Genomic DNA, 13,526 nt, shown 5'->3' on the forward strand with positions numbered 1-13,526 from the left:
AGCTTCGCTAGTGTATCCGTGAAGACATTTTGATCCCGGGGGATCTGGCGGATGGAATGCGCTGCAAACGTTTGGAGCATTTCCCTCGTTTGAGTCACGTATGCCGCCATTCTCTCTCCCTTGGTCTGATATTCCCCTGAGATTTGTCTGACGACTAGCTAGGAATCGCTGTAAATTTCCAGGTTTGCTGCCCCTACTTCCCGGGCCAGACGCAGACCGGCTAGGATAGCTTCATGCTCCGCCTTGTTGTTCGATGCTTTGAACTGGAAACGGAGGGCATTTTGTAGCTGGTGCCCCTACGGTGACACCAAGATTATTCCGGCCCCGGCCCCATTCTCGTTCGAGGCTCCATCCACGAAGACTTTCCACACGGGCGCCGCGGGGTCTTCGGGAATTCTTTCTTCCGGGGAAATCCCAGAACATTCGACGATGAAATCGGCCAGGGCATGTCCCTTGATGGACGCCCGGGGCACGTAAGATATATCGAACTGGCTCAGCTCCATTGCCCACTTCAGGAGTCTTCCCGACGACTCGGGTTTCTGCAACACCTGTCGCAGGGGATGGTTGGTTAAGACCTTTATGGCATGAGCCTGGAAGTAAGGTCGAAGCTTCCGGGACGCCATCAACAGGCAGAAAGTCAGCTTTTCGATCAATGGGTATCGAGACTCGGCGTCTAGTAACCGCTTGCTCACATAGTATACCGGGAGTTGTGTCCTTTCATCCTCTCACACCAACGCGGCGCTGATCATGTGCTCGGTCACGGCCAGGTAAAGATACAGTGGCTCTCCTTCTACCAGTTTCGCCAGGATAGGGGCTTTGGCCAGGTGTTCTTTCAGCTTCAGGAAGGCCTCTTCGCACTCGGGCGACCACTCGAAACGCTGGCTTCCCCGAAGGACGTTGAAGAAAGGGACGCACTTATCCGTGGCTTTAGAAACGAAACGGCTCAGGGCGGACACTCGCCCCGTCAGGCTTTGCACATCCTTGTGCTTCCAGGGAGAGGCCATGTCGATCAGTGCCTTGATCTTGTCCGGATTGGCTTCTATTCCCCGGAAGCTCACTATGAAGCCCAGGAACTTCCCGGAAGCCACGCCGAAAGTGCACTTCTTAGGGTTCAGCTTCATCCCATACTTCCGGATAACTGCGAAAGCCTCTGCCAAGTCGTCCGAATGGTTCCGGGATGTCTTAGACTTGACTAGCATATCATCGATGTATACCTCCATGTTTCGCCCTAGCTGGGCCCAAAACATCTGATTGACGAGCCTTCGGTACGTTGCTCCGGCATTCTTGAGTCCGAAAGGCATGACTATGTAGCAATAGATGCCCTTGTCAGTTTGGAAACTGGTATGCTCCTAATCTGCCACGTGCATAGAGATCTGATTGTAGCCGGAGTAAGCATCCATGAAGCTCAAGATCTCGTATCCAGACGTGGCATCCACCATTTGGTCGATTCGGGGGAGCGGGAAACAGTCCTTCGGACATGCTTTGTTGAGGTCTGTGAAGTCAATGCATGTTCTCCAGGTCCCATTCGGTTTCGGCACCAAGACGGGATTGGACAGCCACACGGGATACACAGCCTCGCGTATGAAGTTGATGGAAGACAGCTTCTCCACCTCCAGCTTAAGGGCCTCGGCCCTCTCCGTTCCTAAAGGGCTGCGCTTCTGGCGGACCGGGATCACGTTTGGGTCAATACTTAACGCGTGACAAATGATATTGCGGTCGATCCCGGTCATGTCGGAGTGGGACCAGGCCAGAAGGTCCTGGTTTCCCTGGACTTGGGCGATGATGGCGGCCCGAATGTCGGCCGGTAGGCTCTTTCCTACTTGGATGATCCTGGTCGGATCGGTTTCGCTGATGCACACCTCTTCTATTTCGTCCATTGGTTCAAGGACGCGATCGTCCCCTATCCGCGGGTCCAGATCATCCTCTTCCTGGACCACTCGCTCAGCAGGAGGGAGGGGGGCTGGTTCGACGGGCTCCTCCCGGACCATGTATATGGGCCGGGCGGAGACATGGTAACACTTTCGGGCGCTCTTTTGGTCTCCCCGGACAGTCCCTACCCCTCCGTTGTCGCATGGGAACTTCATGCAAAGATGGCGGATGGAGGTGATGGCCCCGAACTCGACCAGCACAGGCCGGCCAAAGATGACGTTGTAAGCGGTGGGGAAATCCACCACAACAAAGGTGCAGAACTTGAATGAGTGCTGCAATTCACCCCCCAGCGTGACCGGCAACTGTTTCTTTCCCATGGGGAGAAGCGCATCTCCGTTGAAGCCGTAGATTTGGGTCGGGCAGGACGCCAGATCCGCTTCCGTTAGGCCAATGGCGGCGAAGGCGAGTTTGAACAACAAGTTGACGGAGCTTCCGTCATCCACCAACACGCGGGACACCAATTTGTTGGTGATTTGGGCATCTATGACCAGCGGGTCATGGTGGGGAAAATGGACGTTGCGGGCGTCGTCCTCCGTGAAGGTGATGGGGAGGTTCATCAATTTAGGGCGCTGAGCCGGAGCCTGGACAAGGGTGCAAACTTCCTGGTCGTGGTCCAGCTCGCTCAGATAGCGCTTTTGGTCATTCCTTGAAGGCCCTCCCAGGTGAGGTCCGCCCGAGATGGTTGCTACATGCCCGTCAACCCGGGGGGGTGCTGCCCCGGAGGGATAGGGCATTCCGGGGCCAGGAACTGGCACGGCGAGGGCCCCTTGAGGGGCCTGCGCTGGAGGTCCCTGTGCATATCCTCCCGGGGGGGTATGCCCGCGTCATCCCTGGGGCCGTGGATTGCCCAGGGCTTGCTGACATGCCCGGGACTCCCACGGGCATCCTTACCCACTGGTGGAGGTGCCCCAGCTTGATGAGATTTTCAATCTCGTCTTTGAGCTGCTGACACTCATCGGTAGTGTGGCCCACGTCCTTGTGATGGCGCACCTTTTGCTGGTTTCTCTCGGATTCCTTCCCCCCTTAAACATGGGGCTAGGCTTCCGGTAGTGGACCGCCCTCTCTGTCGCCAGATAGATGTTTTCCCTGGTGTCTACCAAGTTGGTGTATTCCGAATATTGGGGCTTGTGGCCCCTCTTCCCCTTTTTGGCCAGCTCGGGCCGGTTCTGGCCTCTGCCTGATCGCTTCCCCCGGGAGGGATTCACGCTTGCCTCAGTCACTCCCGTTTGTGATTGCTGGGCCACGACGGGGGCCATGCTATGTCCTGCCGGCGCGACGCCATAACTGGAGAAGTGGGTTGACTGGGCCGGGGCGTACCCCAAAGTGGCAGGGTCGTATACCGTAGGGGTGTAACTGACTCCGGGCATGACGACCGATCCTGGGGCAATGGGGGGCGTGGCGTAGGACTGTGCCGAGATCTGTCTCGTATATCCCGGAATCGTCTGGGAGATGGGATGAGGAGCCGGGGACCACCCGAAGGCCTGGATCTGAGCTTCCTCCCAGTTGATGAATCCTTGGGCCCTTCTGATGAATTCTTCCAAGGTGGCGGCCTTGCTGCGCTGCATGTCATCCCAAAGGGGGGACCCGGCCCGGATCTCGGATTGCAGTGCCACTAGGCGCTGTCCGTCGTCGACTTTCGTCTTGGAGGCTTCTTCAGTAAAGCGCTAGATGTAGGCTGTCAATGTCTCCGCGGGGAGTTGATTAATATTATCGAGAGGGCTGATTTGCATATCCATCCTCATGGTGGCCACGAACTGTTTTCGAAATGCTGACTGCAGCCCGGACCAGGATTGGATGGACCCCGGTTTAAGCCTTTTCCACCACTCTTCGGCGGGACCGCCCAAAGTGATCGAGAAGCAGAGGCATTTGCTGTCGTCGCTGACATGGGCCACTGTCATGAGTCAGTTGTACCGGGACAGATGGTCCCTGGGATCGGTATTTCCAGTATAGGCAGTGAGGCTCGGCATCTTGAACCCCTTGGGTAGTACGGCGTCCAGGATGTGCCTCGCGCATGGCTCTTTATCCTCTTCGTCGGATTCAGTGTCTGCACCTTCTTACTTGCGAACCAGGTGATTAGTGACCTTTTTTAATGCGGCCATCTGCTCCATGAGCAGCTTGGCCGTGCCATCCTCTAGGGGGATTCTCTCGTTCCTCCTGTCGTTGATGTTGTTGCTGAGGTCGCCGTCTCGAGGGAGGATTTTTTCCTTGCGGGCTCGCTCTTTCCGAGCGTTCAGTCCATCGCGTAAATCTATCCGGGAAGTGTCGTCCCCTGAACTGAGGGCGTGGCGCTCCTCGCGGCGAGGCCGTTCTCGACATTTCTTATTGACCGAGGCACTTGGGTGTAAAGACCTTTCCCGCCCGTTTGGCCTTGGGGCGTGCCGGGGCTGTACATTCCGTGGCCGCGTCCCTTGCGGATCGATCGGGTGGCCTCGTCCTGGGACGGGGCGCACCTTCTCTTTCCTCGGTAGCGGCCGTGAACGTGCCCCGGCTTTTTTGACGGGGGGGGTCTTCTCCCGGGTCTTCCGTCGCTCCTTGTCCAAGCCTCCTGGAGCCGGTTCGGAAAAAGGCTCCGGGGGATGAACTGGGCTGGCACCTCTGGGGACCCCGATTTGCTCTCGGGGAGCGGGTTGCTGCATTTCTGGAAGTGGGCCAGCTGTGGGGTTGGCTGCCGGACCCTGTGCGGCCATGAGCGCCTGCAGGGCTTGGAGAGACTCTTGCATCCGGCTATGCGCCTCTGCCTGCTCAGCGATCCTGGCCTCCTGATCCAGGACTTGCTGCCTTAGTCTCGTTACCTCCAAGTCCTGCTGATCGTCGCGGGGGGTCCTGGGATCTGCAGCTTCGTCGTGTTATTCCCCCTCATTTTCCTCCTCATAATATTCCTCCTCGTTTTCCACTTCGTATTCTGTCCCACCCTCGTAGTCCTGCGACTCGTCTTGGTGAGATATTTGAGGAGGCACGTCCTCGAGCAGGTCTTGAGGAACATGCTGCGAAGGTAGCGGGTCTCCGTTGCCCTGCTCTGGGTTGGTAGGGTCGAAGGTGGTGTGTCGTGTGTTCAGCATCGTAGTAAAGGCCTGACGTTAGTACTAGCTTCCTTCAGCTCTCAACGAAAGCACCAAACTGTTAACCGAGATTTTCGGCAACTCTATTAATAAGTAATATTTACTGATAATAATAATGAAAGCAGAAGATCAATGCGGGGTTTTTACGTGGTTGGGGCGTTAACTAGCCTTAGTCCAAGAGTCTATATTATTAGAGCTTGAAGAACCTTTTACAATGGAGTTTTCTCTCTATCTTTTGACAGTGTTCCTATCTTTTTCGTGAAAAGAGACCCTTTCTACAGTGTTCTGTAGCTTATATTTATAGGCATTTGGGAACACCGGGTCTGTACCGGGTCCGACCCAGGCCCATCGGAGGAATGGATATAGGCGGCCTTTCTAGTGGAGGCCCAATACAAAAGGTACAAAATACATGAAGTCCAAGCCAGCTAAGGCCCAACAGGTTGACCTTAGAACTACGTTTCACCCGACAAAACGGCGCTTTTGGTCTGATCACTTCGAGTCACGAGGCCGATTCAGGAGACAAGACCAGTCAGAGTACTTGGCTGCGCAGTCCTGACACATCGGCGTGCAATCCCGAGGTGACCTTTTCTACAGGTGAACAGTGGGGGACAACGCCCACGTGGAGCGAGGCGGCGTCAGGGTCCTGGACGCCTGGCCCCTTCAACCTGGGGCGAGGTGATCCGGGTCCATTTACCTTTGTCCCGCTTCGTTTACCATAGGCCCGGACCGTGTCAGGGGTCCGGGATCGGGACGCGTGGGCCGCGGTGGTTCGAACGCTCTCTACACTGCCCGGACTATCGTCGCGGAGGACGGACCCGGAGGGACATTCCGGACCACTCCAATGGGCCCGGACGTGAACCCCCGGTCCATAACCTTCCCTTCGGGCACTCTCCATACCAAGAGGCCTTAGGCCGGGCCCGCGTGCTGACCTGGCCCATGACGGTGGGCCTGGACGAAGGCCCCGGGCCCACGCAGGAAATGGGGATAACATGTACATTGTAATTATTTGGAGCATCCTGCGAATTTTCAAGAAATTATGAATAATTTATAATGTCAAAAACAAAGTTCAAACAAATTATTTTCCACTTATATATATAAAAAAACAATCTTACGTAATTTCCTAAAGATTTGCAAGATGTTTTAAATAACTACAATGTAAACAATTAAAAAAAAAACTATAGAAGGGCGTGAGTGTCAGGTTTCTCTCCATCCATGGTGAGGAGGCGTAAATCTACGCAGAAGCCAGCCAAACTAGATATTATTCAAGAGCTCCCTTCAATCAATTCTCTTCTTCCATCTCCGGATCCGGAGATTACGAAGAGGACGATGTTGTTGATGCGACTCATGGGTCTGGACCTAGGGAGTTCGTCGATAGTGCAATGGAGGATGATGATAATGTTGCGCAGCAGGAATCTGATCCATGGGTCTCTGTAAGTATTTCGAGGGGGATGCCTCATTCTGATGATGAGCAAGGTCCGGTTTCTTGGGCTAATCAGGTTGAAACTGGGCACTTTCAAGAATCGGGAAAAGCAATCTGGGCTAAATTTAAAGAATCTCTACCTTCATATGGGGGTATGCAGTTGCAATATTCGGAACCAATGCATAGGGATGGTCAGATAATTACTAAATTGGACTTGGAAGAGATTAAAGTTGAAGCATCCTTTTGGAAATCAGCTTTGATTTTTGTTGTGATAGGAGCTAATCCTCCATTAGCCATCTTTGAAAGATTCATAAAAAGGATTTGGGGCAAACTTGGTATTGAGAGAGTGGCTCGCCTGAATTCAAGTTTCACCATGGTGAAATTTTGTGATGAAGCTACCCGTGACTTGGTTCTCGAAGCTGGTGTGGCTCACTTCGACAAGAAACCTGTCATCCTTCGACCTTGGACAACTGATCTAGACTCCTTGAGGTTAGTAAAAACAATACCGGTGTGGATTAGATTACCTGAACTTGGGTTACAATATTGGGGTGTCAAGTGTTTGAGTGCTCTTGTTAGCACAAATGGGAAACCAATTATGGTGGATAAGATTACCAAGGATAGGACCATGTTAAGATTTTCCCGAGTCTTGGTGGACATGGAAATAGCTGATCAGCTTCCTCAATTTATCAACTATCTCAATAAGCGGGGACAGGTTATGGAACAGCCGATTGAGTATGAGTGGCTTCCAACTAAGTGCTCTAATTTTAAGAAGCTGGGGCACTCTTCAAGCTCTTGCAAGTTTGAAGCCAGAACTGTCTGGAGGAAGAAAGAATCTCAGAACATACTAGAACCTGTTCAGCAGAAGGTTGAGGATGCTGTCAATTTGAAGCAGAGCAGTGCTGTAATGATTCAGAAGCCTCCTCAAGCAGAAGCTCCAGTTGGTGCTGGGTCGAGTGATACTAGTTGAGCTATTCCGAAAAGAACTGGGAATGGGAAGACTAAAGTTCTGATTGCTTGTGATTCAATAAGAAACTCCTATAGTGCTTTGCAAGAGATTCAAAAGACTCTACCTGAACAGGTTTGTATCACTAATCCTAATGGAGTTTTGCAACATCCTAAGTTGGAATGTTAGAGGATTGAACAGGAAGAATAAATAGATGTCAGTATTAGATGTCTGTAGATTGAATAAGGTTGGTATAGGGGCTTTAATTGAAACTAAAATCAAGGGGGTAAAATTAAGGATATTATGAGTTCTACTTTCTCTTATTGGAGGTATTATAGTAGTGACTGTCTAGAGGGCAGAATTTTATTAATTTGGAAATCTCACCTGGCTCATGTTGGTATTATTCAGGAGTCTTCTCAAATGTTACATTGTCGAGTTTGTGTTTGTAGTAGGAACCAAGAATTATGTCTTACTATTGTCTATGGTTCCAACTGTTTAGAAGCTAGAAGAGTTTTGTGGAATGATCTGGCTCAGGTGCATTTGCCTATTCAGGCGTGGTTAGTTTTGGGGGATTTTAATGCAGTGTTTGATAGCACGGATCGTTTGGGTGGGAGGCCTATATCGGAGAAGGAAATGGAGGATGCTCAAAACTGGTTGGCTCTTGGTTTGGTTGAAGAAATGAAGGTTATGGGACCTTATTTCTCTTGGTCTAATAACCAAAATGGTGGGAATCGCATTTATTCTAAATTAGATAGAATTTTCTGTAATGAGGCTTGGGTGGATATGTTTCCGTTAGCATCAGCTTTTTCCCATTGGGAGGTGGTATCTGATCATAGTACTTTGCTTATCAAACAAGTTGAAGTCGAGAACTTGGGGATTCAACCTTTTCGTTAATTTAATATGTGGTCTTCTCATCCTCGATTCAGAGAGATTGTGTTAGGTAGCTGGACTAAGCCTATCTGTTCTGGGGGTGATTGTTTGTCGAGGCTGGCTCCGAAATTGATTAGGCTCAAACATGTGCTAAAGAGATTCAACTGGAGGATTATGGGGGATGTTGGGTGTCAATTTGAGCAAAGTAAATCTCTGTTCCACCAGGCTCAGAATGCTTTGTTTGCTGATCCTAGCAATGCTTCTTTGGCCTCGGCTGAAAGAGAAACTTATTTGGAGTATAGAAGACATGAGAAATTTCTTGAGAGTTTTCTTAGACAAAAGAGTAAGATTACTTGGCTTCGATTTGGGGATGACAATACGGCTTATTTTCATGCTAGTTTGAAGAAAAGGAAGATGTCTAATCGCATAGTTTCTTATATATCAGCTGATGGGTCTGTTGTTGATGATTATAAGCAGGTAACTCACCATTTCCTTCATCATTTTCAGAGCTTCTTGGGGTGTTCGGGTAGAGCTAATGGTCACATTGATATGCAAAGTATCTCTTGTGGCCCGGTTTTAGATATGGCTTCCCAACTGGATCTAATTAAACCGTTCACTTTTCATGATGTTAAAATTGCCCTCTCTAGCATTCATCCATTTAAAAGTCTTGATGGGTATGGGGCTAGTTTTTTCAAGGTTATGTGGAAAGAAATAGGCAGGGAGGTTTCACTGGCTGTCCTTGAGTTTTTTGAGACGGGTTTTATTCTTCAAAGCTTAAATGACACTCTTTTGGTGCTGATTCCGAAGGTGGACTAGCCTTCTAATGCTGCTGACTTTAGACCAATAGTTTGTTGTACTACCATCTATAAATGCATTTCTAAGATGCCCTGCAGTAGGCTTGCTTCAATCCTTCCTTCTTTGATCAACCCTAATAAAGGTGCATTTATAAATCATAGAACTCTTGCCTACAATGTTCTAATATTTCAAGATTTGATAAAGGGGTTCAATAGGAAAAATAGCTCTCCTAGGTGTGCTATGAAGATTGACCTTAGCAAAGCTTATGATTCAATTGATTGGGACTTCTTGGAGAATTTACTAAAAGCTCTTTGCTTTCCTAGTAGATTTATTCATTGGATCATGATTTGCTTGAGAGGCACCTCCTACTCGTTACTGTTAAATGGTAGAATCCAAGGGCAATTTAAGAGAGGTAAAGGGCTTAGGCAAGGAGATCCTATTTCTCCTTTGCACTTTGTCATTGTGCTGGATTACCTTACTCGAATGTTAATCAAAGAATCTAATGATAAAGGTTTCAGATTTCATCCTATGTGCAAATTACTCAATCTTGTTAATCTTTGCTTTGCGTATGATTTGCTTATTTTTTGCAAGGCTAATCCTCAATCTGTGCATATTTTGCATTCAATTCTTGCTGAGCTTACCTTGACTTCAGGCCTTTCTATCAACCATAGTAAATCTCGTATTTACTTTGGTGGGCTGTCCGATGTTGCTAAGGAGTCTGTGTTGAGTTGTACCAATCTGCAGGAGGGGTCATTTCCACTGAAGTATCTTGGTGTCCCTCTTAGGCCTACCAAATGTAAAGCATCTGACTTTGAAGTTATTCTCAAGAAGATTAGATTGTGTCTTAATTCCTGGGCCAACCAAAACTTGTCCTATGCCGGTAGAACTCAATTAATTCAATCCGTTTTATTGGGGATTAGAAACTATTGGATGAATATTTTTCTATTGCCTCAACATGTGGTTAGAGATATTGATCGTATGTGTAGGAATTTCTTATGGGGTGTGAAGGGAACCCGCATCAAATTTCACATGGCTTCTTGGGAATTTGTCTGTCGTCCTAAAGCTTATGGAGGGCTTGGGTTTGGAGAAGGGCCTGCTTAGAACAAGACTATGATTGCAAAGTTGCTCTGGGCCATTTCCTTTAAACAGGACCAACTATGGGTGAAATGGGTGAATACCATATACTTAAAAGGAGTGCCAATCAGGGACTATACTATGAAACAAGATGATAGCTGGTATTGGAGAAAATTGATCAAGCTGGGTCATTTTGTGTCTGGACCAGATTTGGAAGCTGCTGTAGTGCACGGTCAGCTTAGGTTGGGTAAACTGTATACTCATTTCGTTTCTGGTGTGAAGATTGAGTATGGGCGTACAGTTTGGTGCAAATTTTCAGTGCCTAAGCACCGCTTTGTCATGTGGCAAGCTGTCAATAACCACTTACTCACTAGAGATTTACTCCATAGTTCTCATGTGAATATTACTTCCTTGAGCTGCCCTGTTTGCTATCAGATGAATGAATCTCATTCGCACCTCTTTTTTTAGTGCATTTTCTCTGAGAAGATTAGACAGGCTATTGCTAACTAGTTGGGAGATGCGATTTGGCCTGATAATTTTAATGATTGGCATGATTGGTTGGCTGGTTGTAGGCGTGATTGGCTGGGCCAGGTGGTTTCCGCTACTCTTGCAGCTGCTATCTATTTTATCTGGTTTAATAGAAACAAATGTTATTTTGATAATTTCTATTATTCGGTTACTAAAATTGATCTGGTTTTCTATCAAAACCGGAGTTCTTAATTCCAATACTAGGAAGTTGTCTACTAGAGAAAGATAAATGTTAGATTTTGTTACTAATTTGTAATTTGTTTTGGGGGAGCTTTTGCTTTGGTCTTTGTTTGTAATCTGTTGGTTGATCAATAAAATTTTCTTTCTTGATAAAAAAAAAACTAATTAGTTTATTTGTCCAGCAAAGAAAAGGGGCTAGCTAGTTCTGACGATCAATTTTATTTTTTCTTTCTAAAATAGGTTAATTGAATGCTATGATTAATAAAACAAGATAACACACAATTCCAACTTATTTATATTGATAATTCTGATTGACAAACTACATGGTTACTGTTTTTATAATAAAAGTTGTTGACTAGAAGGCTGAAATAGAACTATACCTGGGCTAATAATAGAAAATTTTGATTGACCCATGAAGAATCCAATGAGGCAAATAAAATTTACTTACTTTACATAAAGAAGGAAAAAAGTTATAATAAGAAAATAATTGAACAAGTTCAGGTCATAAATGGCAAAGTAATATGCAACCAACACAACATAATGAAAAGCCAAAACTACTTTTTTTATAAACATTAGTGATGTAAGCAAATTCATCATTTATGTATTACTTCCAACATTAGAAACCTATTTTTAATTGTTAAAAGTAAGTGAAACTTTTAAAGTTAAAACTTAATTATTAAAAATACGACATTAACTTTTTCTCATCTAGTAGAAACCCATACTTTAATTTTTTTTTTTAAACTGCGGACTGGGGAGAGTACTAATCAGAATAAAATATCTTTATTAAAAAACAAATAAATATACATTTGATATTTGTCAAATATATATATATATATATATACACACATTTGATAAGCACAACTTTAAAGTGAACTTTTTGTAAAATTGTACGTGAAGAAGAAAACAAATTTAAAAGGGTGAAGAAAGAAAATAAGAAAGGATGAGTCAAATGTTATCTCATGAGCATTGACTAACACATAGGCACTAGGAAGTGACAGAGTTGTACATCACAAATAATATATGTCACACAGTGGCCAAATTATGCAAGTTTTAATGGCTCATGCTCAGGAAGTGTGATCGTCATTAATAATTGTTTTTAATTGCAATTTTAAAATGAAATACAGATATTGTCAAATTTGGCCTAACATTAGAATGAATTGTTTTCGTTACTATTGTTGTCCGTGTTTTTACCACCAACAATTAAGAGTAATTAACAACAAGAAAAGACATGATGTTCTCGGGGTGTGAACTCCTCTAGGTACCCCAAAACGGCCAGACACGAATGTCCCCAAGGGAGGCCACCCCCAAGGTCGGTCCTCGAGGTGTGGATGTCTTCAGTCAGGTAAGGCCACGCCCCAAAGACGAGTTTAGAGGTCCTCGCGCCTTCTTCAGTCAGCTATCTTTTAGGTCTAGGATTTTATCCTCAAGATCTAGAAGAGCTGCCAGGTGTCAGTCACTACGAGTGTGGACCACCAGATCGTCTGACAACCTTTTGGAGAGCCTCGAGTAGGGGTATCGAGTCGTGCACTCGACAATTAGCATCTCTCACTATGTTGTTTAACTTGGAAAAACGTGTAGCCACACCGTGACACTGTCAGAGGCATGTTCCCCATAATGCTGGTAAAAACCTTTCTGTAATGGGCCCCGTGCAATTTGCTTGGGTTGTAGTCTCTATTTAGTGGAGACTTTTGTTTATTAATTCAGCATTAATATCTCGATAATGGGGAAAATTGTATTAATAATACATGATTGACATTAATAACTCCAACCTCTATAAATAGGGCTAGGGCATCTCCTTGTAAAGGGTCTGGATGTTAGAGAGAGAAACTTTGTAACTCAGTGCAATATATACGCTATATGAGAACCACAATTGGAGCTTGCTCAGATAAGCTTCAAGCTCACTACCTTCTAGAGACTCGTGGACTAGGGCTCTTTTATAGCCTGAACCACGTAAAATCATTAGGTTCTCTTCCATTATTTTCTTTAAACTCTCGTATTAGGTTGATAGTGAAAAAGGAAATCAACATTTTGGTGCTTTCATTGAGAGCTTCAAGAACATAATCATGGTGACCACTCGGAGAAACGCACTAGACAATGTTGCTCCTCCCGCCGAAGTAGAGGGAGGAGAAACCATCCGTCCACCACCACAGGACCTCCCTGAGATGGTGGAAGACTACGATGAAAACATTGAATACGACGACGAAGACGACGGAGGTGACGACAAGTATTATGATGAGGAATATCCTTAGCCCATGGCAAGGAGGAAATACCAAAAGTGGTGGCGCTCCACGACCAGGTGGCCACTCAGCAGCAGAAAATCGACACCTAATATGGTAATATCGCCGCCCTACAATAGATGGTTAACGCCATGAGGGCTACTTTGGCGGGCCAAGGGCTGCGAGTGGACCCTCATGGAGAAATACCAGCTAGGCAGCCAGCTGGTGTGCCACCTGTCACCCAGCTGGAGTGCCACCTGTTGACCCAGCCAGTGTGCCTCCCGAGCTCCCAGCTGATGTGGCACGAGATCCGCCAACTGGCATGCCCCCCATGCACCCAGCTGAAGTTAGAGTTGTTGGGAATAGTTCCCTTAAAGCAATTGTAGTTGGTAAATGTTTTAAATGAAATAAATAATTGAACTGAATTATTATATATATAGACTATGCCTGATATTATGTTGATAATATTAAGTAAATATCAGAAAATTCCAAAGTTCATCTATGTGGTCTTA

At 46.7% G+C, this 13,526-nt stretch overlaps 2 protein-coding genes across 2 annotated transcripts; both read left to right on the forward strand.

Moving 5' to 3' along the window:
* The first annotated feature begins 6,367 nt into the window (after positions 1-6,367).
* On the forward strand, positions 6,368-7,375 carry LOC133814819 (uncharacterized). The gene has a single exon (XM_062247732.1). The coding sequence runs from the start codon at positions 6,368-6,370 to the stop codon at positions 7,373-7,375; it is 1,008 nt and encodes a 335-aa protein (XP_062103716.1).
* Positions 7,376-8,395: 1,020 nt separating this feature from the next.
* LOC133814820 (uncharacterized) lies at positions 8,396-9,037 on the forward strand. The gene has a single exon (XM_062247733.1). The coding sequence runs from the start codon at positions 8,396-8,398 to the stop codon at positions 9,035-9,037; it is 642 nt and encodes a 213-aa protein (XP_062103717.1).
* The last annotated feature ends 4,489 nt before the right edge of the window (positions 9,038-13,526 follow it).

The sequence above is a fragment of the Humulus lupulus genome, chromosome 2, assembly GCF_963169125.1.
Source record: "Humulus lupulus chromosome 2, drHumLupu1.1, whole genome shotgun sequence".
NCBI classification, from domain to species: Eukaryota; Viridiplantae; Streptophyta; class Magnoliopsida; order Rosales; family Cannabaceae; genus Humulus; species Humulus lupulus.

Bases quoted from the DNA above. Each gene is read 5' to 3' on its own strand.
- LOC133814820 (XM_062247733.1), top strand. From the start codon at position 8,396: ATGGGGGATGTTGGGTGTCAATTTGAGCAAAGTAAATCTCTGTTCCAC.
- LOC133814819 (XM_062247732.1), top strand. From the start codon at position 6,368: ATGGAGGATGATGATAATGTTGCGCAGCAGGAATCTGATCCATGGGTC.